General features: G+C 38.3%; 1 protein-coding gene across 1 annotated transcript in view; it reads right to left on the bottom strand.

Moving 5' to 3' along the window:
• si:dkey-172j4.3 (diacylglycerol kinase eta) overlaps positions 1-25131 on the bottom strand; it is a 126876-nt gene extending 101745 nt beyond the window's left edge. The window contains exons 1-3 of the mRNA XM_055007835.1: positions 24887-25131; positions 23861-24077; positions 21231-21335 (exon numbers count right to left, since the gene is read on the bottom strand). Of these exons, the coding sequence (XP_054863810.1) occupies positions 21231-21335; positions 23861-23953 (198 nt within the window). The 5' untranslated portion in view covers positions 23954-24077; positions 24887-25131. The remainder of the gene's footprint in view (positions 1-21230; positions 21336-23860; positions 24078-24886) is intronic.
• Between the last annotated feature and the right edge of the window lie 2496 nt (positions 25132-27627).

The raw sequence follows: 27627 nt of genomic DNA, 5'->3' as shown, positions 1-27627 counted from the left end.
TCTTATTACTTCTTCTAGGCATTTAATTTATTCTCGTTGTTTTTTCGGAACAATATGTGACACAACAGTTTCCTTCAGTATCTGTACAGTTAGATCTTAGAAGAATTTTGATGAAATTTCATGAATTTAAACATTTATTTGGCTCATTTTCCTGACTGACCCCGACGTTGTACACAACCAGTCCAAGAACCGTCTGAAAGCTGAAATTTCAATGATTTTTTTCCCACTTTCTGTAGTTTCTGACTCAGATAAACTGTGTCATTTTAGTGATTTTTTCAAAAGAAAACAAACCCACTGGTGAGTTTTTTGGGTTACCTCAGCATTACTTTTAACTTTTGTATTCTAGTCTTGTTTTAGTTTATTTGTTTTATTCTAGTCACGTATGGTACTTTTTATTACTTCTGCTGGGCATCTCATTTATTCTCAGGTTCTTTTTCTGAGCACTATCTAGCACAACAGCATCTATAAAGTTTGATCTCATCTTATTTAGAAATGAGAGGCGCCGAATTTGCTGAAATATTGTGGCTGAAAGTGAACCAGTCTTGTGACCATTGACCTTTAACTTCTTTGTGTACTTTTTGTAATGTGACCTATTGTCCTATTGTTTCACTGTTAGGTTTTTTTTTTTTTAGAGACTGTGGATGTAAATTAGCATTGTTACTATACTCCAGCATCTATTTATGTTCATTAATGTGCACTGTCCCTATCAAATGAATAAATGAATAAAATAGCTTGAATTTTAACATTAATTTGGTTAATTTTCACGCAATCAGTTCAAGAACCGTCTGAAAGCTGAAATTTCAGTGATTTTTTTTCATTTTTTTCAGTTTCTCACTCAGATAAACGGTGTCATTTTGATTATTTTTTTCAAAAGATAACAAACCCAACAGTGGGCTTTGGGGTTCAGAGGGTTAATAAACCAAAAATGTGCGACACGTTTTTACATCTCACTGTTAAATTTCCTTCTTTTTATATTGTTGTTTTAACTTTGTCTACTGTGTACGGTGTCCTTGGGTGTTTCGAAAGCCGTCTAAGAATAAAATGGATTATTATTATTTACTTCTTAAAATAAATTTCCAGATATTATTGCTATGAGCGTGCACAGTTGGATGCAAAAGATTGTTTTAGTGATCAGGGGTCTCGTGCAGTGATAGTTGTAATTATCATAAAAATTCTATGTATAGTAGGAACTAGCAGCAGCAGCAGCAGCAGAGAATACAGACGATTCAGACACTCAGAGCTTCTTCTTCTTCACTTCAAGTGTCATTAACAGATGTGTTTTTCCATGCTGCTGACTCAGACCGTTACTCTTGTTGCGGTACTTCAAGTCAGGGCATGTGGCAGCGCACGGACACACACATGTACACACACACACACACACACACACACACACACACACACACACACACACACACACACACACACACACACAGGCAAGTGAAAAACTACAAACGCTGATTTTGCAACACAAGCTGCAGTCTAAAAGAATGAACTGAATCAGAAAAGTTATCTGATTTCTCGGGGCAGCAGTATTGCAAAAGCAGCAGGTTTGTGTGTGTGTGTGTGTGTGTGTGTGTGTGTGTGTGTGTGTGTGTGTGTATAAATGTGTGTGTTGCGGTTACTGTCTCTTGCTTCCTGGTAAAGAGGTTTCAAGAGACAGAGAGGCTGACAAAAACTCAGAGTCTATTTTTGGTCACAGAGAGATGAAGCGATAGCAGGGTAAAAAAAAAAAGACAGAAAGAAAGAAGGGGTGCACCGAGACTTTTAAAAAGAAAAGTACAAAATGAAAAAGTTAAACAAACAAAAAAAGGGGGAACCTGGGAGCGTGGAGAGGAGTTCTACTGAGTCCTGGTGTTGTTTTAAAGGCCAGCAGCAGCCAGAGATAGCAGAGGAAACGCTGTGGCTTCAGCATCTCATTAATAGAAACATGCAGCGTTACAGTAAGAGGTGATGAGACCTGAAATAGGACACAGTCTACATGTTCCCCGCTGAATGCATCACTTACTTGAAATACGGCGTCTTTATTTAGCGTCTGTATATTTGTGTAAAACCCTTTTCTGACTGCTGAATGTGAGAAGTTCTATTTTCACTTTCAACCTGTTTACACACATTCAACACACGGACAGCGACGGTTTCTAATACACTGAAGCTGAACTTCATGCCGAGTCTCCTGTCAGGTGCTGTTAAATCCTTGCAAAAGGAAGAGATAATAAAAAAAGGGCAGAAATATGGGATTTATGAGCAACTGGTTATTTGAAGAATGTGTCCCTATTGGATTATTTTGTTTTCACAAGAGAAGAAACTTCAGTTGACTTTCAAGTTCTTCGTTTTAAACTCAGATGACTGTATTAAGCTGTTACAGCAGTGTGGATACTCAATAAAAGGGATAAATAATAAGGCAACACAAAATTAGTGAAGGTAGAATAAAATAAAGTAAAATAAAATAAAAATAAAATGAGATAAAAAATAAAAGATAAGATAAAAAATAAAAGATAGAAACAAAAATACAATAAAATAAAAATAAAATAAATAAGATAAAAATAAAAATAAAATGAAAATAAAATAGATAAAAACAATAAAATAAAATAAAGTGAAATAAAAATAAAATAAAAATAAATAAGATAAAATAAAAATAAATAAGATTAAAAACAAAATAAGATAAAATTAAATTAAGTGAAATAAGGTAAAAAATAGAAAACAATATAGAAAAAAGAGTGATACAGAAATGGGCAAATGACATAAGGTGTAAATATGTTCACAGAAATAATAACTTACATGACTACTAATCTCTGGAGGGAAATTAAGTCGTTACAGCAGTGTGGATATTCAATAAAGGGCTAAACAATAAGACAACACAGAATATTAAGGTATAAAGTGAAGGTAAAATAAAATAAAGTGAAACTAGATAAAAAATAATCTAAAGTAGACTACAGAAAAATCACCGGAATATACAAGATGCGTATCAGTGTGGCCATTTTACTGCACCAAATATTCCATATGTTCATAGACAAAAAAAATCTAAATATGCAATTTCAGCAGAATCTTTGGGGTTTATGTCAAGTCATCTCAATATGCACAATTTCTGAGTCAGTGTGGACACTTCTAAACTCATTTTAGACCATTTTTGGGTTATTTCATGACAGCCATTTAACTGAAAATTCATAAAACCTCCAAAAATTGAAGCTGTTTTGTTGGCCAGCTAGCATAAAAGCACAACAGACTAGAAACAAAGCAGAATTATCCTTTAAATTCTGGTGCTTTTCTTCCATTTCGGCAGCTTTCGCTAAATCCTAGAATCTGTGCAGAAAAAAGGGTCAAGTCGGTTTCGTTTGGTGTCATTTGGCGATATTTTGACGTGGATGCACAAGCTGAGAATGCCCATAAAAACCACAAAACAGAACAGAAATACAGTCACAGATAGCAGCGTTATTCAGGACTATCTTTAAACGCAGACTGACAGCTACAGATGCAGCGAGTTGTTCACAAAAACAATCTGTCAGCACCACATGCAGCACCATTAACTGCATAGAAGACTACAAGAAAACTAACTTCATCTAACTGAGCATGAAACCTCACAGACGGAAAACAAAACCAGTTCAGATGCACGAGACAAACGCTCCGAGTTGTCAGTTCCCATTAACGAGGAGACGGCAAGGAAGCGGCAAACAATACATGCCTGTGGATACACATTTTTCACTGATTGATAACACGCGTTAGCACATTAGCAGCGCCGCGGACACACACACACACGCGCGCACAGAAACGCACACCTGTCAAGTGTGTTGGCCCATTAGCGATAACACAAACACACAGCTGCTGCTGATTGGGAGCAACACATTACTTCATTTGTGACAAGACACTGTCGTCTGCTCATCATTAGCACATTTCCAGAGTGAGTGTCAGCATGTGAGACACAGCCGCAGTAGATAACTCATCAACTTCGTCTAACACACAAACACACACACACTCCACCCTTAATGGCCTGTTGCAGACTGAAGACTAATGGTGGTGTTGAAGGGAATGACAGGGCAAGATGGAGAGGAGAAAGACAACCTAAAAACAGAAAAAAAAGGAGAAACAGCAGGAGTGAGAGGAAGAGTGATGGAGAAAGATCGATACTCGGGTGTTAAAGGAAGTAAGCCCACCTAAAAATCACTTCACCCTGCACTGGATGATATAAATCTTTGTGGTGTTCATGCTCAGCATGGATCATTGTGAGAAAAATGACGCAAGTCCTTCGATTAAACACCTAAAACCTCATTTCTGTGTGTCAAAGTTCCACATTTAGAAGTTTTCTTTCGATGAAAATCATCACTTCCTGCCTTAAAACGGCTTAGATGCATCCCTACGATTCTGTTCCAGAATTTACTCTCGACGTAAACAAAGGATCAGGCTTCTCCAACTACCAGACCTTCATCCACACTGAGCACGTCTACCGGGACTTCGGCTGGGTGGAGAGCAGCGTGTCCCGCTGCGACAGGAACATGCCGCCGGTCTACACCGCCTCAACTCTTCGCCAACTCAACAGTTACCTCCGCCTGGACAGTATGGACACTCTCAAACATGCCGGCATTATCCGTACATCACGCCCTCCTCACAGAGTCTCTGGCCGCATGTTTTCATATCACTTCTCGTCACCAAACTCCATCCCTTCGCTGTAGTCTTCTCGCATTTCCGTATTACGTCATCACAACAAACAGCATCCATGAATCCATCCAATCTCCGTCCCTTTCTACAGTCCTCCCAACCAATCTGTAAGCAATGTCACCTCAACCCACCTAAAAATCACTTCACCCTGCTCTGGATGATAGAAATCTTTGTAGTGTTCATGCTCAACGTGGATCATTATGAGAAAAATGATGCAAGTCCCTCGATCAAACACCTAAATACTCCCTTCTGTGTGTGAAAGTTCCACATTTAGAAGCTTTTTTCCCATGAAAACAATCCCTTCCTGCCTTAAAACGGCTTAGATGCAGTGTACTATAAACACTAATCAGTGGTGAGTTGTAATACTAAAGCCGCACATGTTGGAACAAGAAACCAAAACCCTGGAAGTCCATGTTTTTGAGACTTTTATCGCTACATCGCATTTTAATGGTGGAAATGTTTAAACAACTCCTTATTCTGCACATAAACCCCATTTGGACGTGCTAGCCAGTTAATAAAACTTGATCTTGAAGTGTTCCACACGACACAAAACAATGTCGAGACATGAAAACCTGAGTAGAGGTGACGCAACAACAAGATAAACATCTAATCAGGTAAAACTAACCACAGGAGTATGCGGTATGAAGATCGGACCAACAAAAATATGAGCCAAGATCTGACATTCTGTTTAGGTATCACACGGTTCACTCTAGCTCTCTGTCAGGCTCTTTTCTTTGGATTTTGACAGTTCATTCATGATCTTGCAAAACAAAACTGACAAAACAGTTTCAACTCAAGGTTGCTAGTTCCAGAGTTTTTCAAAAACATCACACAGCTTTTGTAAACAGGACTCCAGACTAACTTTTCATGGTGCTACCTACTTCCTCAGTTGGTCTTGTAAGCCCATAACTTGGTAAATCTTGAACGCTATTGACTAGTTGTCTATCCATAACCCATTTTTGCATTGACTTAAAGACTGACAAGTGATTTGATATTTGTTTGGGATGTCACAATCAAGTTTATTTGCCCCCTATCCAATCATTTAGTATTTACCATTTATCTCTAAATACTATTTTTCTAGATTATACATATTTCAAGTTTTGTTGACTGACTGTAGTACCCATTTGTGCTAGCAAATGTGGGTTTAGCTAGGAATGGGCACCATGACAAAGATTTCTGTGATGCTTAATTCCCGCCAACCAGAGTTTAAAGATTTAAACAACGCAAGTTTAACATCTCTAGTAGTAACCTGAAGACTCCACATGTACACTCTTTGTTGTGAAAGTTCAGTGAGGTCGAGAGAGGATGAAGAGGCAAACACAGAGAGACACACTGGAGACTCAGATGACTTAGGTTGGGAGTACGGTTTACTGATGTATCAGGAGAAGTGACACCAACAGAGCAGCAGTACATGCAAGCAACGCCAGCATCAGTTCTGAGGATTCTCTCTGATATTCGGGTATATATTTTCGATGGGAGAGTAGTCAGATTTAGATTACAGACCAATACGGAGACAACTCGTCTGCTTAGTCACATCAGAATAGACAATATCTAACTTTGACCAGATCAAAAAGTCCTGGCATATCTTCTTTGACAGCGTCTGGCTGTTGGAAGATAATTTGGGATGACATCAGCTAACAGCTGCAAGGAAATACCTTAGAAAGAGGATAGAGTATTTTTCCTTTTTTCCTATTTTTCCACACTCTTGAGCGTTCACTCATCAGAGTCATGCTTTTACAATGACAGATAGTGGGCACAATGGGCACCATGACAAAGACTTCAGGGAAGCTTAAGCACCTCTACCAAGACCTCTTGTGTTTTTAGTTGGCTGAACAATGTCCCGATATCCTGACTGCATATGTAACAGAACTAAACTGAAAAACCAGAAAAAGACAAATGCTCATTGTGCCCAACTTGCATCACCAATTAATCAATTAATGAATTATTGATTGGAAATGCTGCAGAAAACAAACAAAATCATTGGACATTTGCATCCTTATAATTCTGCTACAAACTTTAATCTCCCTTTGTGACAACAGACGTAAACAAAGGATTGGGCTCAGGTTTGTGCCGATACTAATGAAGATAAAAAAAGAACCCTAATCTTTGAGATAACTTTATCTGATATCATTCCTTTTGCTTTATCTTTGGAACATATGACCGTTTCATGCATCAAGCTGGGGAGGAAACTGAACCAGAGAAGACGACAAACTACTGCTTTTAACCACAAAACAGACAGATGATGATCATATTGGAATAAAAATAAGAGAAATTTTAACTCTCAAAAAAATTGCAGCTGCAATCTGGAACTCTGGAAATGAAATCTCATTCCTGCTGCCCTAAAAGTCGACCTTCATGCTTGACAACAACTGTGCAAACTAACGGACACTGAAGGCCGTGTGCTATGACTGAAAGCTCTGGAACAAGGTCTGAATTCATCAGTGGTATTTTGTATTTTGATTTCATTAAAACACAATTGCAAAACAAGAAAGGCTCGGAAAAAAGAGAGGGTGTTAGGAAGAAAAAAAAACAAGTGAGAGAACAAAAAAGATGACTTGAAGAAGTGCAAAACAATATCAAGCAACACAGTAGACAGATGAAGGAGGACGGGATGAAAGGAAAAGAAAAGATGACTGAATGATGGACGACAGAGGTCAGAAAGAAAAGAGAAGGGAACATGTAGAGATCAAGGCAGGAGGAATAAAACACAACCAGTTTCCGGCAATGTAAGAGAGGAATCGAAATAAGAATGGACGCAAAAGATAAACAGCCAAAAGAAGATAAAAATAGAGATGGAGTGAAGTGAGAAGTGAAACCATAGAGCAGAAAAAGGTTTCCGCCTTTTAAAAATAACACAGAAAGTGATCTAAAGTGTTCTGCGTCACCATTTTCTGCACTTTGTTTCCCTGTTTCAACCATGATAGTCAAAAATAAGTGTTTTATAATCTTCTGGTGCAACGTATTCTTCCAAGATTCCCAGACTTTGCAGTGTAAATGGTTCCAAGTATGAAAACAGAACAGTTCTCATGGCGGATTCTTGTTGCTTTCTCCAAAAAAACACCAACAAACCTCAGAAATGTTCCTTTTTTCTTTTTTCAGTTTTTGAGGACTTCTGCTTTCTCTGACCGACTCCTCTCATTGGATCCGTCTTCAGGAAGCATGAGGTCAAATCAATAGAAACCCAGTTAACAAACACCACCCAGTCAGAAAGACACTGACTCCGTATTTAGATCCACAGTGAGTAAGTGTCCGTTCGGTTTAGGACACTCATGCATGTATGATTAACAGCCTACGTCCAGTAATTTCATTACAGCGGATCAATAATGTGCGCTGTGTCCACTTTGGATCATGGCATGTTAGCTGCTTTATCATAGATTACCGATAAAACACAAGCAGTAATACTGGAAGAGCCTCGGTTTCATGTTGCAACAGCAAATATGAATCATGAAAGAAGCTTTTAAGGGACGACAAAATGTTTATCTACCGTTCAAACAGATTCGAACGTACGATTAGTATTTTAAAGGTTTTTAATCAGCGAAATGTGTCCAGCGCGAGCAGCTGCTTTTGTGTATCATTCTTTTGTTCTATTTTTCCAACAGCTGCTCATTTTTAATGCTCTGAGGAGGAGGTTTAGATGGTTCGGTGTCAGAAATTAATTCCGTGGCTCACCTGCCAAAGCTGCAGCTGCCAGGAGACATTTTTTAACCATGAAACTTTTTCTAACATCACAAGTCCCAACGGCCAAAAAGAAAGACAGCAAAGTTTAACATTTACAAACAATATTTGGCCGGCGGATCGACCACTTTTTCCAGAGCAAACATAAACAGACAGCCAATGGGGAGGCGGCCTGGAAGAGCGTTGTTGATTATTTTGATGATTGATGATTAGAATGATCGGCTGTTAATCAGAGATGGAGCGGAGCATCAACCACTGAACACACACAAAGACAGCACATAAGAGAAGATTTAAATTCTAATCATATGAAGACACATTGACTTATTGGCTCTTTAACTGACATGTGACACTGATCAGTGTTTACACAGAGCTAAGAGGAATTGTATTGAGGTTTTCGCAACGATTGGGTTCTATATCGCTGCAATCTTGTGGTGTTTGTGCAGGAAGGACAGGATACAGAACTCTGGCATAGTTCTGCGGGATTTAAGTAGCTCAAGAGTCAACAGAATAATTCATTTGCACCAAGTTAAGAAGACATGTGGTGGGAAAAAGGCAACAATTAAACAAGGTGATATAGTAACAACTTCTTTTAATCTCAAAAGAAGAGATAAGGGATCCAGTGGACTATATCAAGGATGTTATGTGTAGGTTTGACAGCAGAGTTGAAGTCCAGCAAAAAGAGAAACTGACTGGAGAAGCAGCTGAAATCAAAAAACTCCATGGACAGTCTGCAGGTTAGGAAATGTGAGACGGGATAGGAAGATGCTAGCTGGTTAGCAGTGACCGAACTTGGAGAAACAAGACACTACAATGATGCAGAGACTTGTGAGCTGGGCCTTTAATTTTCAATTCAAGTAGTTTTGTCGCCAGGTAACCACGTGCAGAAGTAATTATCTGGTCACACGAGTTCAATTCAAACTGTGGGGAGACCTGTGATTGAGAACCTAGGGTTAGGAAACCTGTACATAGACCCCAACTAAAGCTCAGTTCCCTTTGGAGTCTCCTTAAGGAAGCACATAGTGAGAGTGGGATAGAAATTAAACTCCCCTTGACCAGGAAGGGCAATAATAATAACAAAAAAAACTACACAAATTAACAACCTAGTTAGATGCAGAAATGCAATGTTCTTTTTTATAAAGACAGACAGACAGAGAAATATACAGAGAAATAGGCAGAAATAGACAAAAAGTTAGATAGAAATAGAGATAGAAATAGGCAGAAACAGATAGAGATCTATATAGAAATAAAGAGAAATAGAGATTGATATAGACTGAAATAGAGAGATAGAAACAGATAAAAAATTGAGATAGAGCTGAACCAAAATAGAAACAGAGATACAAACAGATCTAAACAGAGATAGATAGAAATAAAGAGATAGAAATATATACAGATATAGTGACTGAAATAGACAAAAAATAAAAAATAAAGACATAAATAGATAGAAACAGAGACATAAATAAGCTATTGACAGATCAGTAGAGATAGGAATAGGTAAAAATAGCAATAGAGATAGAAATAGAGATCAACAGAGATAGAAAAAGATAGAAATAGTCTGAAACAGATAGATATAGAAATAGAGAGAAACAGAGAGACAGAAGGAGATAAAAACTGAGATAGAGACGGACAAATAGATCTAAATAGAGATCGATAGAAATAGACAAACATACACAAATAGAGATTGAAATAGTTTTAGACAGAAAAAGGTAGAGATCAACAGACAGAGATCAACAGAGATAGAAATAGGTATAGAAATAGAAAGAAACAGAGATAGAGATAGAAATAGAGATAGAAATAAATAGTGAAAGAAACAGTCAGACACTTTATTCATCCCCTTGGAGAAAGTCAAGCATACACAGTAGATTGATTTTAAGTATGTATTATCCAGGAAAATTCTATCATACTGGGACTTAGACTAGCCACGCCTGACAGAGATCAAAGTAAAATATTTAGAGTGTAAGTTGGTCAGTGATTGTAAGATTCATCTCACAGGCAATTAGCTGTATTACAAATCATCAAGCTGCGTCAGTACAGCGGTTTGAAAGGCATCAACAGATTCACTGATTGAAACAATTCAACACAGAAGATCTTCCTCAACCTCTGAAACATGGAGGTAGAGAACGTAAAGCCTGCAGTACACAAACAATGTGTTTTAACGCGTCTTAAATAGCCGAGCCGCCTCCTCGGCGGTCCTGCCAACCTGTTGTGATGGTAAATACGGGCATTAGAGGCTGCTGTTTGCTCTGTGCGCTTCTTACATAACCGACTCCGGATCTGTCTCTCTGCGACTTTCCACTCGGCCTCCACCTCGCTCGCTCTTCCACTTATTAATTTTCTCCATCTTCACCTCTCTCTCCATCTCCCTCTCTCTCTCTTGCATTGACCCACACACTGCTGCAGCTGTATCACATCAAGCCGAGGGCATAAATCAAAGCACACACACACAACACTGGCCATCCCACACACTCTCCTCTAGCCATTTCTGTCGCACACACACACATCTAGAAAACTCATCTCCATTGCAGTGAACGCCCACATGGATTTCTGCACTTGGAGCGAGATTCGGATAGAAAAGAACAAATATAGTGGGTTTGATTCCAACAAAGCGCCACGCAGGAAATCCACAGGAATGGGAAAAAAAAACAAAATAAAAGCGCTACCTGTTGGTCACCACTCAAACCGCCAGAAACCGTTAGGTAATCTGAAGTGCTGCTGCTGCTATTTTAGAAGGAAAGGGGTGGAAAACAGAGAAAAGTTGGGATTTATTGATTGGTCGCATCTAAAAAAAAAACACATTTAAAAGCCTGTAGTTTTTAGGAATGCAATGAAAAACGACATCTCTAAGTGCAGGAGGATAAAAACAGTACAATGACAGGAGGAAGTCTAGAGGAGATGTCCTGTGCAGTCGGAAACAAACATAACAAGGGGATCAGCCTTTTCTACATGTGTGAGCTTTCATGCACACGTCCATATTAGTTTGTGTGATCGGCCTACTCAAATAAACACACACATGTATATACACACAATTCACAGAAGCCGTTTGCTCTCCGGCCTCCCGTCTCTCCTTCATGCTCCACGCAGTAAATGAGAAGCAACGCAAAGACGAGGAGGAGGAGGAGGAGGAGGAGGAGGAGAATAGGATGGGGAAAAAAAGAGAGGAGGAGGAAGAAGAAAGAGTGTGAAACCTTACGTAATTGAGCCTGGAGGTACAGAGGGATGGGAAATAAAGAAAAGAAAGTAAGAAAATCACAACGGTCACTGACAAAAAGCCGATTAAACCCTGTGAACCCTCGAAACACCCGCTGGCAGGTTGGAAACGCATAAAAAAATAACCAAATCCAAGCATGAAATTGTGGAATTTTAATCAAAAATCACTTTATTCGACATGTCATATTCAAGAAATTGTCAAAAATAAACCGTTTACTTAAACTTTTGCGACTCAGTTGTCACCAACAGTGACAAGATAAAAAATTCAGGGACTTTTCTGCACACAGAGTAAAATATCTACAGCATAATTTAACCAGTATTATTAACACCTCAAAAAGAAGGTATATGTAATTCTAGGTTTTTCTAATTTCATCAGCCATCAGAGATACTTGACTTGATTTTTCTTTTCTTTTCAGTGATTTATGGCATTGTAGCTTTTTCATTTTTGAGTTTTCTCTATTTCCAGCTGTGGTTTTGGGTTTCTGTAGAAACGTAGGACTTTATAATATGATGAAAAATGAACCCACAGTGAGTAAAACTGTTACAGGAGCATAAACTGCTCGGAGTGCTGCCCGTTTACACAACTTTCAGACTTTTGGCTGCAACATGACACAGCGCAAAATCTTCAAAGCCGCCGCGAGCGGAGAGATTTTTGATTTTCAAATATAGCTTTACATATCAGCTCTTCCCACAAACCAACTACTTTGTGTGACAAGCAATCTGCAGTCTGATCGTCCAGAACTCCAATCACACTCCAGTCATTGAAACTGAAGCTGCAAAGTAAATCTGAGCAGGTTTTTCACAGGCCATCTACCTAGCGTTGCTGTTATTTACATTAAAGGATAGCTAGCTCGATTAGCAAACCCTCTAATGCTTAAAAAGTTCACACTGATTTTTCTTTTCCTCCCTAGCCAGCTTATCTCTGTAATATAGTACTGTAAGATCTCCACCACACTATGTCACCTGCCCATAGACGCCAAATTAATAAACTAGAAATGAACTCTATGATCTGTTATCTACCTCTTTGTAGTCATTTAATCCGACTCCCCAGATTCCGGTACAAGTATCTGCATGCTATAACTTCTAAAACTCCCTTTCTTACTGGAAACAAGAGCTTCTAAGCAAACCTGCATGCAGGATCATGCAGTAAGGCAGCAGATCATCTATTCTGAAGAAAATGATTATCTCCCTGCATGCAAAAACAATCCCCCTGTTGCTTCTTCTCGGGGCACCACCACTACATCCTGGGCTTAGCAGCAACCAAGATGACTGTGATTGGTTTAAACAAACACCAACAACAAGCAATATGACAGAATGATAACGAGGTGCAGCCAGACCACTCTCCAGCCTTTTGGGGGATTGTTTTCCTCTTTTCAATAACTCTGTATTGATTGAAATGAAGCATCACCCTGAGAGGAAAAAGCCAGAGGGGAGTAGCCCATTAGCGATTAGCTCACCAGCTACACATATTTACAAAAAAATGATGAAAGTCAAGTAGCTAAGCAAACTTCTAGAGTAATATATTTTAAGACAAGCAGACAAATTTCTGTCATATGTAAAAAAAGATGACTCTTTGGCTTAAATTAGATGCCCGCTAATATACTCTACACATATCACACCACCATGTCACTTCACATTTAGACTCCCATGATGTAGAATTCAGTTACAAATATGTGCATTACAGCTTCAGAAATCCCCTTTACTGTAACAAACAAGAGCTTCAAAGGAAACCTACATGTAGGATCATGCAGTAAGGCAGCGGATTATCCATTTTGAAGACAATGCTCATCTCTCTGCAAGCAAAAAAAAAAAAAAAAAAAAAAACGTTGCTACTTTGTGGGTACCACCTCTACATCCCGGGCACCGCTAAGCCCAGTATGTAGTGGTCCCCCACAAGACCATTCTCCAGCCTTGTGGGGATCACGCTCTCCTTTTCAATAACTCTGTGTTGAATAAAATGAAGTATAACCCTGAGAGAAAAAGCCAGAGGGGAGTAGCCCATTAGCGGTTAGCTCACCAGCTACAGGTTCAAACTTCTGGAGTTACATAAATGAAGGCAAGCTGACAAAGTTCTGTCACCTTGTCTGAAAGAAGATGAAAATAACTGCTGTGGGATGCCCTCTAATATACTCTATACATATCACACCGCCATGTCACTTTGCTTTGAGACTTCACTCTTACCTTAAGGTGCAACCCTGGTCTCAAATGCTCTAAGTCTACTGCTTGTCTAACATTTTGACTTGCTATTCTGTCATTTTTGTTTTACTTTTTCGTTTTGCTTTCCACCAAATGTATCAAGAGAAAGTCCCGAGGGACATAACTGCTGCTGAAGACAAAGATGTCAAATAAATCCTTACATTTCAAGTGAACCACTTCAGTGTTTCTTTAAACAGCTCGTCAAGACACGGCTCAGTAAACAGCTGTTCTGTATGAACAGAGGTGAAGATGATTGATCAAGACGAGGCTGCAACAGTTCCTGCTTAGTTCTGTAAACCAACTAGACCGATGTCCAGACGCATGTCTAAAAGTCATTAATTTACTGAAAAAAAGCTTCAGAGATGTTAATTGGTGCTAATTATTTGTTCTAAAATGAACAGAATACGCTAAAAATGCAGCTTTTTTTCAGCACCACAGTATTGATAACCAATACTGGACAGTGGATTATGCAGTGCTCTGCTACATTAGCACAGCATGTATCTGGATGTAATGCATGCTATTGATTTGCCATTATATGTTGAGCTGCAGTGTGTTCACTGGACATGAAAACACACAGATCTGCATTTACGAAATTTACTATGTCGACTATTAGTAGAAATAACTGACGAGAACAGCCAAATAGATGGATAGCCAAATAGTCCAGGCTGCTAATATTAGGTCTAGGCAATGTAGTAAACGGTTTCTCTTGCTGTTTGAATCATGTAGTTGGTTTGAAAAATTACACACAAACAGATACTGTGCTTCATATTGATCATTTAAGATTTGGATCAACTCAGCAAAGGTGGTTGCTGACCATCTCAGAATCTGTTGAAACTTTGTAGGAATGATCTTTGGCATCTGAAACTGACATCTGGCCATTTTTTTCAGCTGAATTTCCAACGTTTCCATCATGTTTCACCCAATAGAATTTTTTAAATAAATCTCTCACCAGTTGGAAAATGAATGAGATGCCACTTTCAGATGTCCGGATTTCTTTAAGTTTACATCTTGGAATCTTCAAGAGATGTTCAGAAGTTCCATTATTCTCTGAATTTTCCACCCATTGGTGAACGATTCAAATCTTTCTCAGTACAGAAGGCCTCAAGTTGCTTTGACTTCAATCAATGAGTTGAGTTATTTGGTTAAATAGATGAAACATTTTAGCCGAAGACAACATGGAAGGTTATTGAAACTTTACACACAAGTAGATGTTACTTCCATCTCTTACTATCCCAAATTTCATCAAGCTACCCATGATTCAAGACGTCCATCTGGCCATTTGGAAACAAATGACTTTTTTACCTGTGCCACCATTGATTGACTATAACTCCCATTTCTACTAACATATGAAAGTTTTTTAAGCATTGGTAAAGTCATTCAGACAGTTTTCTCACAAAAACATTGATCAAATAGATCGTACATATTAGAGACAATCCATTTTATTTGTGATTTTTGAACAAATCCTGAATCTGAAAGGTCTTAACCCTTTGATGCGCAACATGGGTCAAAAGTGACCCAAATCCAATGGAAAATGAGTATCTCCTAACCAACACTGCGCATCAAACAAAAAACTGAGGCTTGTTTTCCAGAATTTGCTACATTCTCTCCATTCACCCAAAGCTTCTGAGCATCTCCTGAAAACCTGAAGACTCCAGGACATAAATTTCAAGAGATATGGATGTCTGAAAGTGGCATCTCATTCAATTTCCAACTCATGACAGATTTATTGAGAAATTCCATTGGGCGAAAAATTCTGAAAATGTTGGAATTTCAGCTAAAAGTCCTGTTAAATCCACCATGTCCTGCTTACGCTGCAGACTTTACTGGTCTTTATACCACCTCACCTGATCTGGGATGAAAGAACATAAAAGAAACCCTGAAAACAGATGCCAAACAACACTGCCTACCCCGGCTTTAAGGGAGGGATGACTGAATATAAACCCCAAACAAACAACTTGCTGCAAAAGCTGAAACCGTTTCCCACAAAAGACATTAAAACAAGATTACACTCGAATGGCAAATCAATCTCAATCAGTCACAAGAGTCTGCTGGCTGACTTTTACAGAGTCAGCCAATTAGCAAATCTCCAAGGTCACATTCATTTTGATTACAGAGCAGCAGCAACACAACATTTACAGTGAGACCATTTAATCGAAACCCATGATAAACTACGTATGTTTAGTTTGAAAATGTGGCCATGTGCTTCTTAAAAAAATGGCTCCAGATAGGCAGTATTTGCTCCGCTGGTGCCCCGGTATCAAAAAGCTCATCTCCAAACCCAAAGATATTTAATTACAGCCGACACCAGCGTCTCCGGAGTGAAATGGAAATGACACGCCCCGTCGTCTGAGGGCTATCGCAGCATCTGTATAATTATTTAGGGACTCTTGACTGAGGGACTGAATTAATCTAATGGTGTCAGAGCATCATGTCATGCTTGATAAGAATTAGCGCCTCCTCAACAATAGCGCCAACACACTACGGAACCAGGCAAACTGAGCTAAGGAGTAAACAACAACAACAACAAACCTACACATACCATGTGGAGCAGCTTAACAAACCAGATTCACATGGATGCACACACCTACATGTACACAAACAAACAAAAGGGACACACTAATCCTCTTGTCACTGAAACATAATCCTGTAGTCGATGACTAACTGAATCTAAGTCACATGACTTAGGAAGGGATGCACCTCCCGTCTTATTGGCTTAAAGGAGCTGCCAGCATCTTTGGACTCAAACTAAGGACTGAAAACTGTTTTTTAAAAATGATTTATGAGTGCAGCAATGTTCTCCTGAAGTCAGTCCCACACAACACCTGTCAGTAAGAAGAAGCACTAAAAAAATCCCACATAACATAACATACTGTTCAGCCCACTGACGGTTTAGTGTCAACGAATCTGACGTCTAGTCCACTTCTTCTTCCATTTCAGGGTTTTTTCCAGTATATAGGAGTTTAGGATGAGGCCAAAATGACAAGAAATGAACAGTTTTCTCAACTACTCAAGCAGAACAGACATTTTGGTCTATCAGATGGTCAGGAATAGCAAAAAAATGTACAAATTTCTAGTAAGTAAGTTATCACAGACTGTAAGACGAGCACGCTTAAATTTTCAAAAGCCCTGATAGTTGTCACTTTCAAAATCACAACACAATTTTAAACTGAAGTTGATCGTATAATTGTTTTCTTCTAAAATAAATGGTCATAGTCACCCTGTTCCTACATCATTTTGTCAAATTCAACCATTTCAAAAGGTATAAACACACTTAAATGTCAACTTCCTTTAAAAGCACTTGAAATTTAAACTGTTATTTCTTTCCTTCAATCATTTATATATTTTAAATTTATAGTGGAAATTTGCTTATATAGATTGGGTTATAAAATCATTTTGTAATTGATAAAAACACAGAAAAACACCACAGATGATACATAAAAAGGTCAAAATAAAATAAATTAGGTTGCAGCTTCCGTAAGACGATCATGTTTATATTCTCAAAAGCTGTGAAAAAACCCTCATTTTAGTTGTCATTTTCAAAATCGCAAAACAAATTTAATCTCATCTCTAAATGAGATGTCACTAATATAATTATTTTTCTGTTCCAACATGTTGTTTTTTTTTTCTAAAATAGAGGGTCATAGTGACCCTTTTCCTGCATAATTTTGTCAAAGTCCACAATATCCAAGGTATAAACACAGTTAAATGTCTTTATTCTCAAAGTTTAAAGCTTTCAGTGAAATTTTTAAATTCTTTTACATATTTTCCATTTTCTTTTCTTCTTTTAATCCTTTATTTTGCATACCTTAAATGTCCTTTAGTATGTTTTGGCTCTGTCTTACACTGTTTAAAACTCGTGGAAATTGGTGTATAAAAATTAGGTTATATAATCATTTTGTACATTTTAAACCTCATAAGTTCATTGTAAATATGATGCTGCTAATACAATTTTTTTCTGTTCCAAAATGTTGTTTTTTTTTCTAAAATAAAGGGTTTTAGTTACCCTTTTCCTGCATAATTTTGTCAAAAACAACTATTTCAAAGGATGAAACACACTGAAATGTCAATTTTCCTTTAAAAGATTTAAGCTTTAAGTGCAATTTTTTAATTTTATTGTACATTTTCCATTTTCTTTTCTTCTTTCAGTCCTTTATTTTACATGTCCTTAAATGTGATTTGGCTCCATCTTACATTTACACTGTTTAAAAATCATGGAAATTTGTTTTGATAAATTACGTTACATAATCTAAATTTTAAACTCATAAATTTATCCTAAATGAGATGTTGCTAATACAAATATTTTCCTGTTCCAAAATCTTGTTTTTTTTCTAAAATAAAGGCTTATAGTTAACCTTTTCCTGCATAATTTTGTCAGAAACCACAATTTCAGAGTTAGAAACACACTTAAATGTCAACTTTCCTTTAAAAGACTTAAGATTTAAGTGCAATTTGTAAATTTTATTGCACATTTTCCATTTTCTTTTCTTCTTTTAATCCAATATTTTGCATATTTTACATGTCCTTTAGTATGATTTGGCTCCATCTTACATTTACACCGTTTAAAACTCATGGAAATTTGCTTAGATAAATTAGGTTGTATAATCATTTTATAAATTTTAAACCTCATAAGTTTATAGTAAATGTGATGTTGCCAAGACAATTATTTTTCTTTTCCAAAATGTTGTATTTTTTCTAAAATAAACAGTTATAGTTAGCCTTCTCTTGCATAATTTTGTCAGAAACCCCAATTTCAAATGCATAAACACACTTGAATGTCAACTTTCCTTTAAAAGATTTCAGCTTTAAGTGCAATTTTTGAATTTTACTGCAAATTTTCCTTTTTTCCCCTTATTCTAATCCTTAATTTTGCATATTTTACACATCCTTTAGTCTGATTTTCCTCTGTCTTACGCAGTTTAACACTTGTGGAAATTTGTTCAGATAAATTAAGTTATACAATCATTTTCTACTTGATATGAACACAGAAAAACCCCACAAATATCACATAAAGAGGTCAAAACATAAAAACAATGCGGTCGCGGCCTCCACCCATAATTCTGACCCCGTAACCATGGCAACCCGGCGCTGTGTTCATATGCAAGCGCCACAAATCGAACAAAATTAACGGATCAATACCAGACTGATATCCAATACTGCTGTGCTGCAGCGGGAACAAGCAAAGCATTATGGGATGCCGTCGCCGTGACGACAGGGGTCGACGGGTATCCGGTGTCCCCTCATTGAGCCGAGTATGTTTTACAGTTTTACGGTCAATGCAGGTGATGGATAATGATTTCCACGTTTATACACACAACAGTAGTTTAGACATTTAGCAGCTGGAAATATTCTCATCGTGGATCAATAACTAATGAGACACACACTTAGATACATAAATGTGTGTGTGCTTGTGTGCCTGTAAGAGGATAGAACATCAAGCTATCGATTCCTTACAGTAAAACAGATTCCAACTATCAGGAGTCCGATTAGAAAGGAAGCTGCTGCTCTCTCAACATCAGAACACAACTCATTGTCAGGGTGGTGCTAAGACAGGAACATGGTTCAGGAAGTCAGCTGACACTCAGACGGGAATCAGATAAGTCTGATGTAAGTGCTGATAAAGTTACACCAAAACGAACATCAGACAGGGACAAGATAGTGGTTTAAACCCTGAGAACCGGGGTGTTCCGCTACAATTCAATCAGAGAAAATGTATCAAAGCAAAGGAGTGGACCATCATGATGTCTACCTGGAGTTAGAGTGAGCTACACTACAGTTCAAAAGATTAGGGTCACTTACAAATGTCCTTAGGTTTGAAAGAAAAGCACTTTCTTTCAATGAAGGTAACATTAAATGAATGATAAATCCAGTGTAGACATAGTTAATGTGGTAAATGACTATTGTAGCTGGAAACAGCTGATTTTTAATGGAATATCTCCATAGAGGTACAGAGGAACATTTCCAGCAACCATCACTCCTGTGTTCTAATGCTACATTGTGTTAGCTAATGGTGTTGAAAGGCTCATTGATGATTAGAAAACCCTTGTCCAATTATGTTAGCACATGAATAAAAGTGTGAGTTTTCATGGAAAACATGAAACTATCTGAGTGGCCCCAAATTTTTGGAATGGTAGTGTGTGTTGATGTAGCGTATTAGTTGTATCAACATTTTTTTACTGTCACTTAATTTTGAGTATACAGATATATAAGACTGTAGATACGTTTAATTTTCTTCTGTAATTAAGCAAAAGAAGGGCTGTGTTTAAAGATCAACTAGAAAAGCAGTCAGAGAGCGCAGTACTCCTCCAAGGCTGCTCATTCCCCCATATGGCATTGTCAGAAATGCAGTATTTTTTGTTAGTTATTGATGATCAGAAATCAGGGCAACTTCGAATGTGTTCATTTAATATAGATGTATCCACAACAAGGTGACGTTACATTGAGCACAGGTGTGTGTTCTGCATGTGTACGTTATGTACGGATACCAAATTGCATGACTTAAATATGTAGCAGCCGGCGGGAATTGATGGGACTCAGAAACACCCCCACAATTTAATCAATTGCTCCTTGTATCATTTCTTATGGATAAGTTCCGATAATGGATTTGTAATAGGATCTCAATCATGTGATCATCAGCAGGCAGCTGATGTAGTGTTCACTGGTTGTCATAGTTACAGTGACGCCATGCCGCTATCTGGCAACGATACAGAAATCTTTAACAAATCCAAGGATCCAGACTATAAGCCACATCACTGCCAAAATCTAATCACTTGGTCCTTGTGTCATTTCTGACCTTCATCCAATCCATTGGGCTGTTTTTGAGTAATGTTGCTAACAGACAGACAGACAGACAGCAAACCAACGCCGATCTACATAACCCCACCAACAAAATAGCTTTTTAAAAAATAAGAAAAAAGTTTAGCAGGATCTTTTTTCCTTTTTCTTTCACCATCTCAACCAACTGTACAACATATAAACCTCAATAAGTTTAAACAATCGAACACTTTTACAGTTTCTCCTTCTTTTCCTCTTTTCATCGCTTCATTTTTCTTTCCGTCGAACTTTCGTCCATCCCTTGCATCGTAACTTTCATTCTGTATGCTGAGCAGCTATGTTTAGCGCCGTTGTTTCTACTCTTAGATGTACATCACTTTGGATAAAAGCGTCTGCTAAAGAAAACTGTAGAAACTGTAGGAATACTGAGACTGATTGGCTGAATCAACCAATAAAGTCTGTTCGCTCTTATAATCAAGTGGCCCAAATGTTTAACCAGGTTCCACAAAGTGTCCTCTGATGAAAAATTCTTAAACTGAAAGCCTGAAAAATTCATTGTTCTCTGGTTTGCCAATGCCGTTGCTTTTTACATCGAAAAAGTAAAGTTTTAATATGTAAAAAGTTCAGAAAAGCTCTCAGCAAGGGGTGAAAAATGTTCGAATTCATCATCTACGGTACAAAATGGTGTGAACCAGGCTGTAATACAGAGCAACAGAAGCTGAGAGATCTTCTCCTACCTTCGTCCTCATCTGTCCAGAAGTCGACACTTTGCGGATCAGTTTGTGCGACGTCTCTTCCTGTTCTCCATCGCTGTCCGATGACTCTTCTCCAGCTTCTCCAGCCTGGAAAAAGAGGGGAAAAATGACTCAAAATTCACATTGAACAACACCAGAAACCTCATTTAGTAGATCTGATTTAGTAGAAACTTCATTAAATTTGCTGATAGAATGAAGGAGCTTCCTGGATTGTTTGCTGCCATCACTGCATCCCATAATATCACCGCTAACTAGCCCTACATGAGTAGAATCAATAGAAAATTATAGACTTATGGAATTAGTTTTTAATCCATTTTAAAGAAGTTGTACGTATGAGATATTACCTACATGATGGTATAAAAGCGATTTTCTAGTCCACCCCTTGAAAATGGATGTATTTTAAACTGCAAGAACAACTTTTGCGTGTTTGGCAAAAAAAATTAAAAAATTAAAAACAGGACTCCTACTGCAAATAAAACGCATTTGCCTTAAATGTAATCTAATTATATAATGCTAGAATAGGATAGAAAAGAAATAAATGAGCAAAAATGTGCAGTAAGTACCAAAACAAAGCAAAAAGCACAATAAGGGTAATAAACACTCAAAGTAAAAAACCATTTTATATGATAAACGATGCTTTTATTTTGATGTTTTAAGTACATTTCATAATATTTCAATCATGCATGCAGACCTTTAACGCATATTGTAGTGTTTTAAATGAGGCTCATGGTGTTTTTATGTGACTAAAGGATCTAAATACTTCTTATTCCACGACTAAAATGCAACATTCTATTAATTTGACTAACCATAAAGGCGATGTAAGTATGTAACTGTCCCGGCTGTCCAAAAATATGAAGCATTTCTCTAAAGTATCTGCTGCTATCCTCTACCCCTATTTTTGGGAAATTGATGTAAATTTGCCACATTCAGAACTGCCAATCTATAAATGATTATAATGTTTTTAATATGAATCATGTCTGGACTTGTTCACACCTTCACTAGGTGTTGCTTGATCTTGCTGCAACCGAACAAACTTCTCGTTTTTTATTCATTCCGATGCTTGTCATATGAACAGATTTATATTATAGAGTGTAAAGTTGCTGTGAAATCACCACTGATCAAGTTAAAGCGGCTTCATTTTTAAAAAAAAGTTGCTGTATATATTTTCCTCTCGTCTCATTTTTACTCACTCTGGACTCTTTTTTTCCTGAAATATAAAGTTTTGGAAACGGCACAACCACGGCTAAAAAAAAAAACCAAAAACTTAAAGCAAGAAAAAAAAAGCTTCAAAAATAAAATAATAAATGGAGTCAACATGTACAACATTTTTCCAAGTGTCCACAAGTTTAACCAACACTGGGAAAATGGTTAATCTACACACGATAGATATTTTACTACTTACATTTTTAACAAATGTCTGCAATGCATCTTATTTCTGTCATTTTCTGTCTTATTTCTGTCATTTTGTGGTGGTTTTGTCTCCACTTACTGTAGATATTAAACCACTTCCAGCCTCTACAGACTTTTTTTATTAATCCAGTATGTTCTTGTCGACGTCTCGTCGCTTTGTCGTTTTTTTGTCTTTCTTGTGTCATTTTGTGTTTTTTGTCGCTTTGCATTTTGTTTGTGTTTCGTTTGTGTCGTTTTCTTAAATTTTTCAGTTTTGCATCATTTTCTGTCTCGTTTTTGTCATTTCATGCCGTGTTTTATGCCGTTTCATGTCTCATTTCTTTAATTTTTTTAGACGTTTTGTGTCTCATTTGTGTTTTGTGTCATTTTGCATTTCTTTGTGACTAGTTTGGTCTCATTGTGGTGGTTGTGTCTCCACATACTACAGATATTTAACTATTTAGAGCCTCTCCAGACGTTTCCTCTCTACTCTGCTCATCATCAGTAGAAAGATGTTTCACCATGCTGAATGTATCTCCAACAACTGGCTCCTCTGTTCACTGTTTTTGAACCATGCCACATTTATTTCATTAATCAAACATGTTATATTTTGTTCTCAGTCTCTTTCATTTAGATTTTTACAGTGATTTTGATGAAATATCACAATTATAAGCTAAGATTTGGCTAATTTTTGAAACCGGACACCAGGCATGTTTCTTTCTAACAGACTATTCTTTCTGTTATTACAGTTTCTGATAAACTGTGTAAACAGTATAAGTGAGGGTTATAAAGGGTTAACAGCAGAGAAAAAGCCCCAGGGTGAGCTCATTTAAGTTTTTTTAAAAAAATATAATCTCTGGCAGGAACAGGCAGGTGTGGGAATGAAAAACCAGTTTTCCATGAAGACTGTGCTGAACATGTTGATTCCCACTGTAGAGATGAGGTAAAACCACCTCATAAACACGTCCTTTGAACATCTAAATTAGTTTGTTTCTCCTCTTAGGTTGCAGGTCAGACTGTTTTAAGCATGAAGCTGCTTCTGCAGAGCTTAAGATGTACGTTTTTGTGCTGCGACAGTGCTTTAGCTGGCAGCGTGATAGGACTTGAAAGTCTTCACTCCTTATGTCAAAGTGAAACCTCTACCTGCCATGTGGACGAAGGAAGTAAGTCTGTGGTGTTTTATATGTGACGCTATTTCTGGGTGTAGACTGAACCGTACTCACAATATGAGTCCTCTCAGAGTCCGCTTGAGGCGACCCCAGCGACTCGCCGGGCCCCGCCACGTACAGGACGTTGGGGTTGAGCTTGGACGCCATGAGGGGTTCGGTAGAAGATAGAAGTGAGCAGGTGAAGAGCTGCAAGAGGAGAGGAGCTCTGAGGAGAAGAGGGTGGACTCAGTAGAGGATGAGGAATGGGACGGCAGGCTCCGGGACGCCAACTCTGGAAAAGATGGAGGGATGAATTATTGATCAGGAGAGAAAAGCTCACTGGAGGTTTTTATTTTTATTTTGGAGGAGGTGGATGGGGGCTTCTGGAAGTTCACAACACATCAACAACTCTAATTCACTTTTCTTCCTCCTGTGTGATCGCTACGACAACGAGGGCCGTTTTTGTTTCTCAGTTCCTCTTTAGGTCTTCCTGTCTCGAGTGAAAACACTTCGAGGTTTACAGGTTGTGCTGTTTTTAAATGAGATGCACAGTGAAGATTCAGATGAGAAGAACCAGGACTGAGGAGGTTGGATGCTGCTGACAGAGCTGCTGATGCTTCAAACATTCTGCATGCAACAGAAGCGAGAGGAGCTGCCAAAAAAGTGCACACACATGTCGGCTGTGCATGCATGTGTGCGTGCGCGCGTGCGTGCAGGTGTGCGCGTTTCCTTGATTACAGTGCTGGACTCGCTATTGAAACCCAGTGCGCGTCTCTCTCCGCCCCCGGTAACGGCAAACTTACATGTTCAAAAACACGGGATTCACTCATAAAGACGCGGAATTAAAGGGAAATATGACTCTCAGGTTTGCACAAAGATCAAAATAATAAGAGAATGAAGGAGAGGAACGGACGCACAACAGGCTGTCGAGCCTCAGCTTCATCATTCATTCCGTCCACATCTCCGTTTACCGGAGCACAATAAACACCGACAACCATTTCAACTCCTGCATGTCCGGCTCGGATGTACCGGCGGCCACCGAAGCCTCCCCCTGCACACATTACACCCCCTCAGTGTCGACAAAATGTGCACGTTATTTACCTAATTCTTCTTCACCGGGGGTGGACCAGCGGCGGTGTCTGCCGCTCCTGTTGCCCGGCCTGGGTGGCTCGTCGGCCGGCGTCGGGTGCTCGGGGCGGCCGGCGGTCAGCGGCGGCAGCAGCGTGCGGGTCTCTCCGGCGGAGCTCGGCTTGCAGAGAGGAGGGACGCGGTCGTACGCATAGCGCCGGAGCGGATCTGAATCAGGTAGGAAGAGGAGGGTGAGGAGGAGGGTGAGGAGGAAGGAGGAGAGAGAGAGAGAGAGAGAGAGAGAGAGAGAGAGAGAGAATCGCCTCGATCCGCTGTTCCGAGGTTAAACGGAGAGCAAATAACGCGCACACGCACGCATGCGCCTGCAAGAAGGAGAAGAAAAAAAAGTGGAGCCACAGGCCTGATGCACAAACACAAGACAGTAATTAACGCAGAATCACGGTGCACCTCTGGGTGATTCAGCCAACCTGCAGGAAAAGAGCCGCAAGAATCCAACAAGTCTGGATGGAATCACAGGAATCCCATAATATGCAGCATCTCTGTGTCAAAGTTATATCTTTAAAAGTTGATTTCCAATAAAATAATCCGTGTTCAGCCAATTAATTCTCGTCTTATGGTGTCGTTCGGCTCCAATTACTGCACATGTGGTTAATTTCAACATCTGGGAACTGCAAGAATCCATCAAGTCCAGATGGAATCATAGGAATCCAATACTATGCATCATCTCCGTGCATCAAACTTACATATTTAAAAGCTGTTTTCCAATAAAATAATCCATTTTCAGTCTATTAATCCATGTCTCACATGTCCCCACAGTGTCTTTCACCTCAGATAACTGCAAATATGATTCATTTCACTGCAAGAACCCAAAAACAAAACCAACCTGCAGGAAAAAAACATCTGAGATCTGCAAGAATCCAGCAGATCTGGATGAAATAATAGGAATCCAACAATAACATGCATCATCTCTGTGCATCAAAGTTATGGATTTAAAAGTTGTTTTCTATTAAAGCAACCTGTTTTCATCCATTTTCAGCCAATTAATCCAAGTCTAACAGTGTCTTTAGGCTTAAATTTACTGCAAATACAGTTAATGTCACTGCAAAATCCAAAAAACAAAACCAACCTGGAGGAAAAATGACCTAAGTGCTACAAGAACATGCATTTTTTTCCCTTTTTTCCCCCCTTTCTTTTCTTTTCATTTTATTTTTATTCTTATTATATTACTTGTTCTACATTTGTATATATATTTATCCCCATTTGTTTTATTTATGTTATTTATCTCTAATTTCTTGTTTTTTTTTCTCAATTTCTTACATCATTGTTGCACTACTTGTTCTAAGTGCCTTTTTAATTGTCCCTTGGGAACAAAAACGTTTTCTTAATCTGAATGTGAAGAATCCAACAAATCTGGACGAAATAATAGGAAGTATCTGACGAGTGTTTGACGGAAAGCATGAAGCTAAAAATCAAAGCTAATCCCATGTCCTGCAATGACTACTTCAGTCTATAGACTCTAATGATTAGTGGTGGGACGCTACTAAAAAAAAAAAAACAAAAAAAAAACTAATAATTGAGTAGAGGCTTTGTAATCAATTAATTGTGATTTATTGCATTTTTGTCAAATAGCAATATTTGACACAATAAACAAAGTTTTTCAATTCAAATAAATTTTAATTGACAGCTGAATTGATGAACAGACATACATGAACTTAAACAACAAAAATGTGTTTCTTTTCTATTTATGTGCATTTTTCATCTACTACATTCACAGATTACTGCAAACTCAAAGTGCAATTATAGTGATTATATTCAACATTTTAAGACTTTTTCTAAACTCAAGCACTTACAATGTCTTGAAAAGTTGTATTACCGTTAGCCAGTACCAGGACTGTCGTAGCTAACATTAGCTCTGGTGCTAACAGCAACATGTTTTGCATTGCATTGATCAGAAAACTCTTTGTTGCACAATTTACACAAAACCAGGCTTTTATCCAAGCTGCCATCGGGAAGATTTAAAAGAAACTTTCCACCCAACAAGCTGAATGTGGTCTCGTCTTCCTTCACTGTTCACCAAACTTTCTCGTGCTCTGACGTCACTCAGTACTTCCTGTACTTCTTCTTCACGGCTACAGACAGACTTTAGGTTCATTACCGCCACCTACTGGGCTGGAGTGTTCATCAGTGTTACCGGTGTGCCACAAATTAGGGAACTGAGAAAGGTGCGATTAAATGCGTTATTTTTTTAAGGCGTTATTTTTTCTGTAATTAATTAATCAAAATTAACCCATTGAAGTCCCAGCCCTACTAATGATTATTTGTTAATTGCTAAATTGTTGATAATAATTTAACTGATTAAAGATATATTACCTGATAAGGCACGCTAGACAATGTAATCCAGATTAGTTGTAGTACCTCGTTGTGCCACAAGATGGAGCCTCTTACTATTTGATAAGATGGAAGATGGCAGTTTGTGTTCTATACTGCAGCAACCAGACGAGGTATCACCCTGACTACAGACAGTTCACTTTGGCAAACAGAGAGCATTGTAGGGGTTTAGCTGGCAAGTGGGCACCATGACAAAGACTTCTGTGAAGGTTAATCGCTTCCGGCCAGCGCTCAGGAGTTTTGGCTAAAGGGAATTCTTGGACAGCGCTCCAATAGCCCAACCTGGCTGCCAATATGACAACTCTCATGAGAACAAAGCTCCGTCAGCACATCTAAAAATGTCAGTCTTTTTATCAGATGTCAGA

The sequence above is a fragment of the Amphiprion ocellaris genome, chromosome 23 (assembly GCF_022539595.1).
Source record: "Amphiprion ocellaris isolate individual 3 ecotype Okinawa chromosome 23, ASM2253959v1, whole genome shotgun sequence".
Taxonomy (NCBI): domain Eukaryota; kingdom Metazoa; phylum Chordata; class Actinopteri; family Pomacentridae; genus Amphiprion; species Amphiprion ocellaris.
The sequence above is the reverse complement of the archived record's forward strand: the minus strand, read 5'-3'. Positions and strand labels throughout refer to the sequence as shown.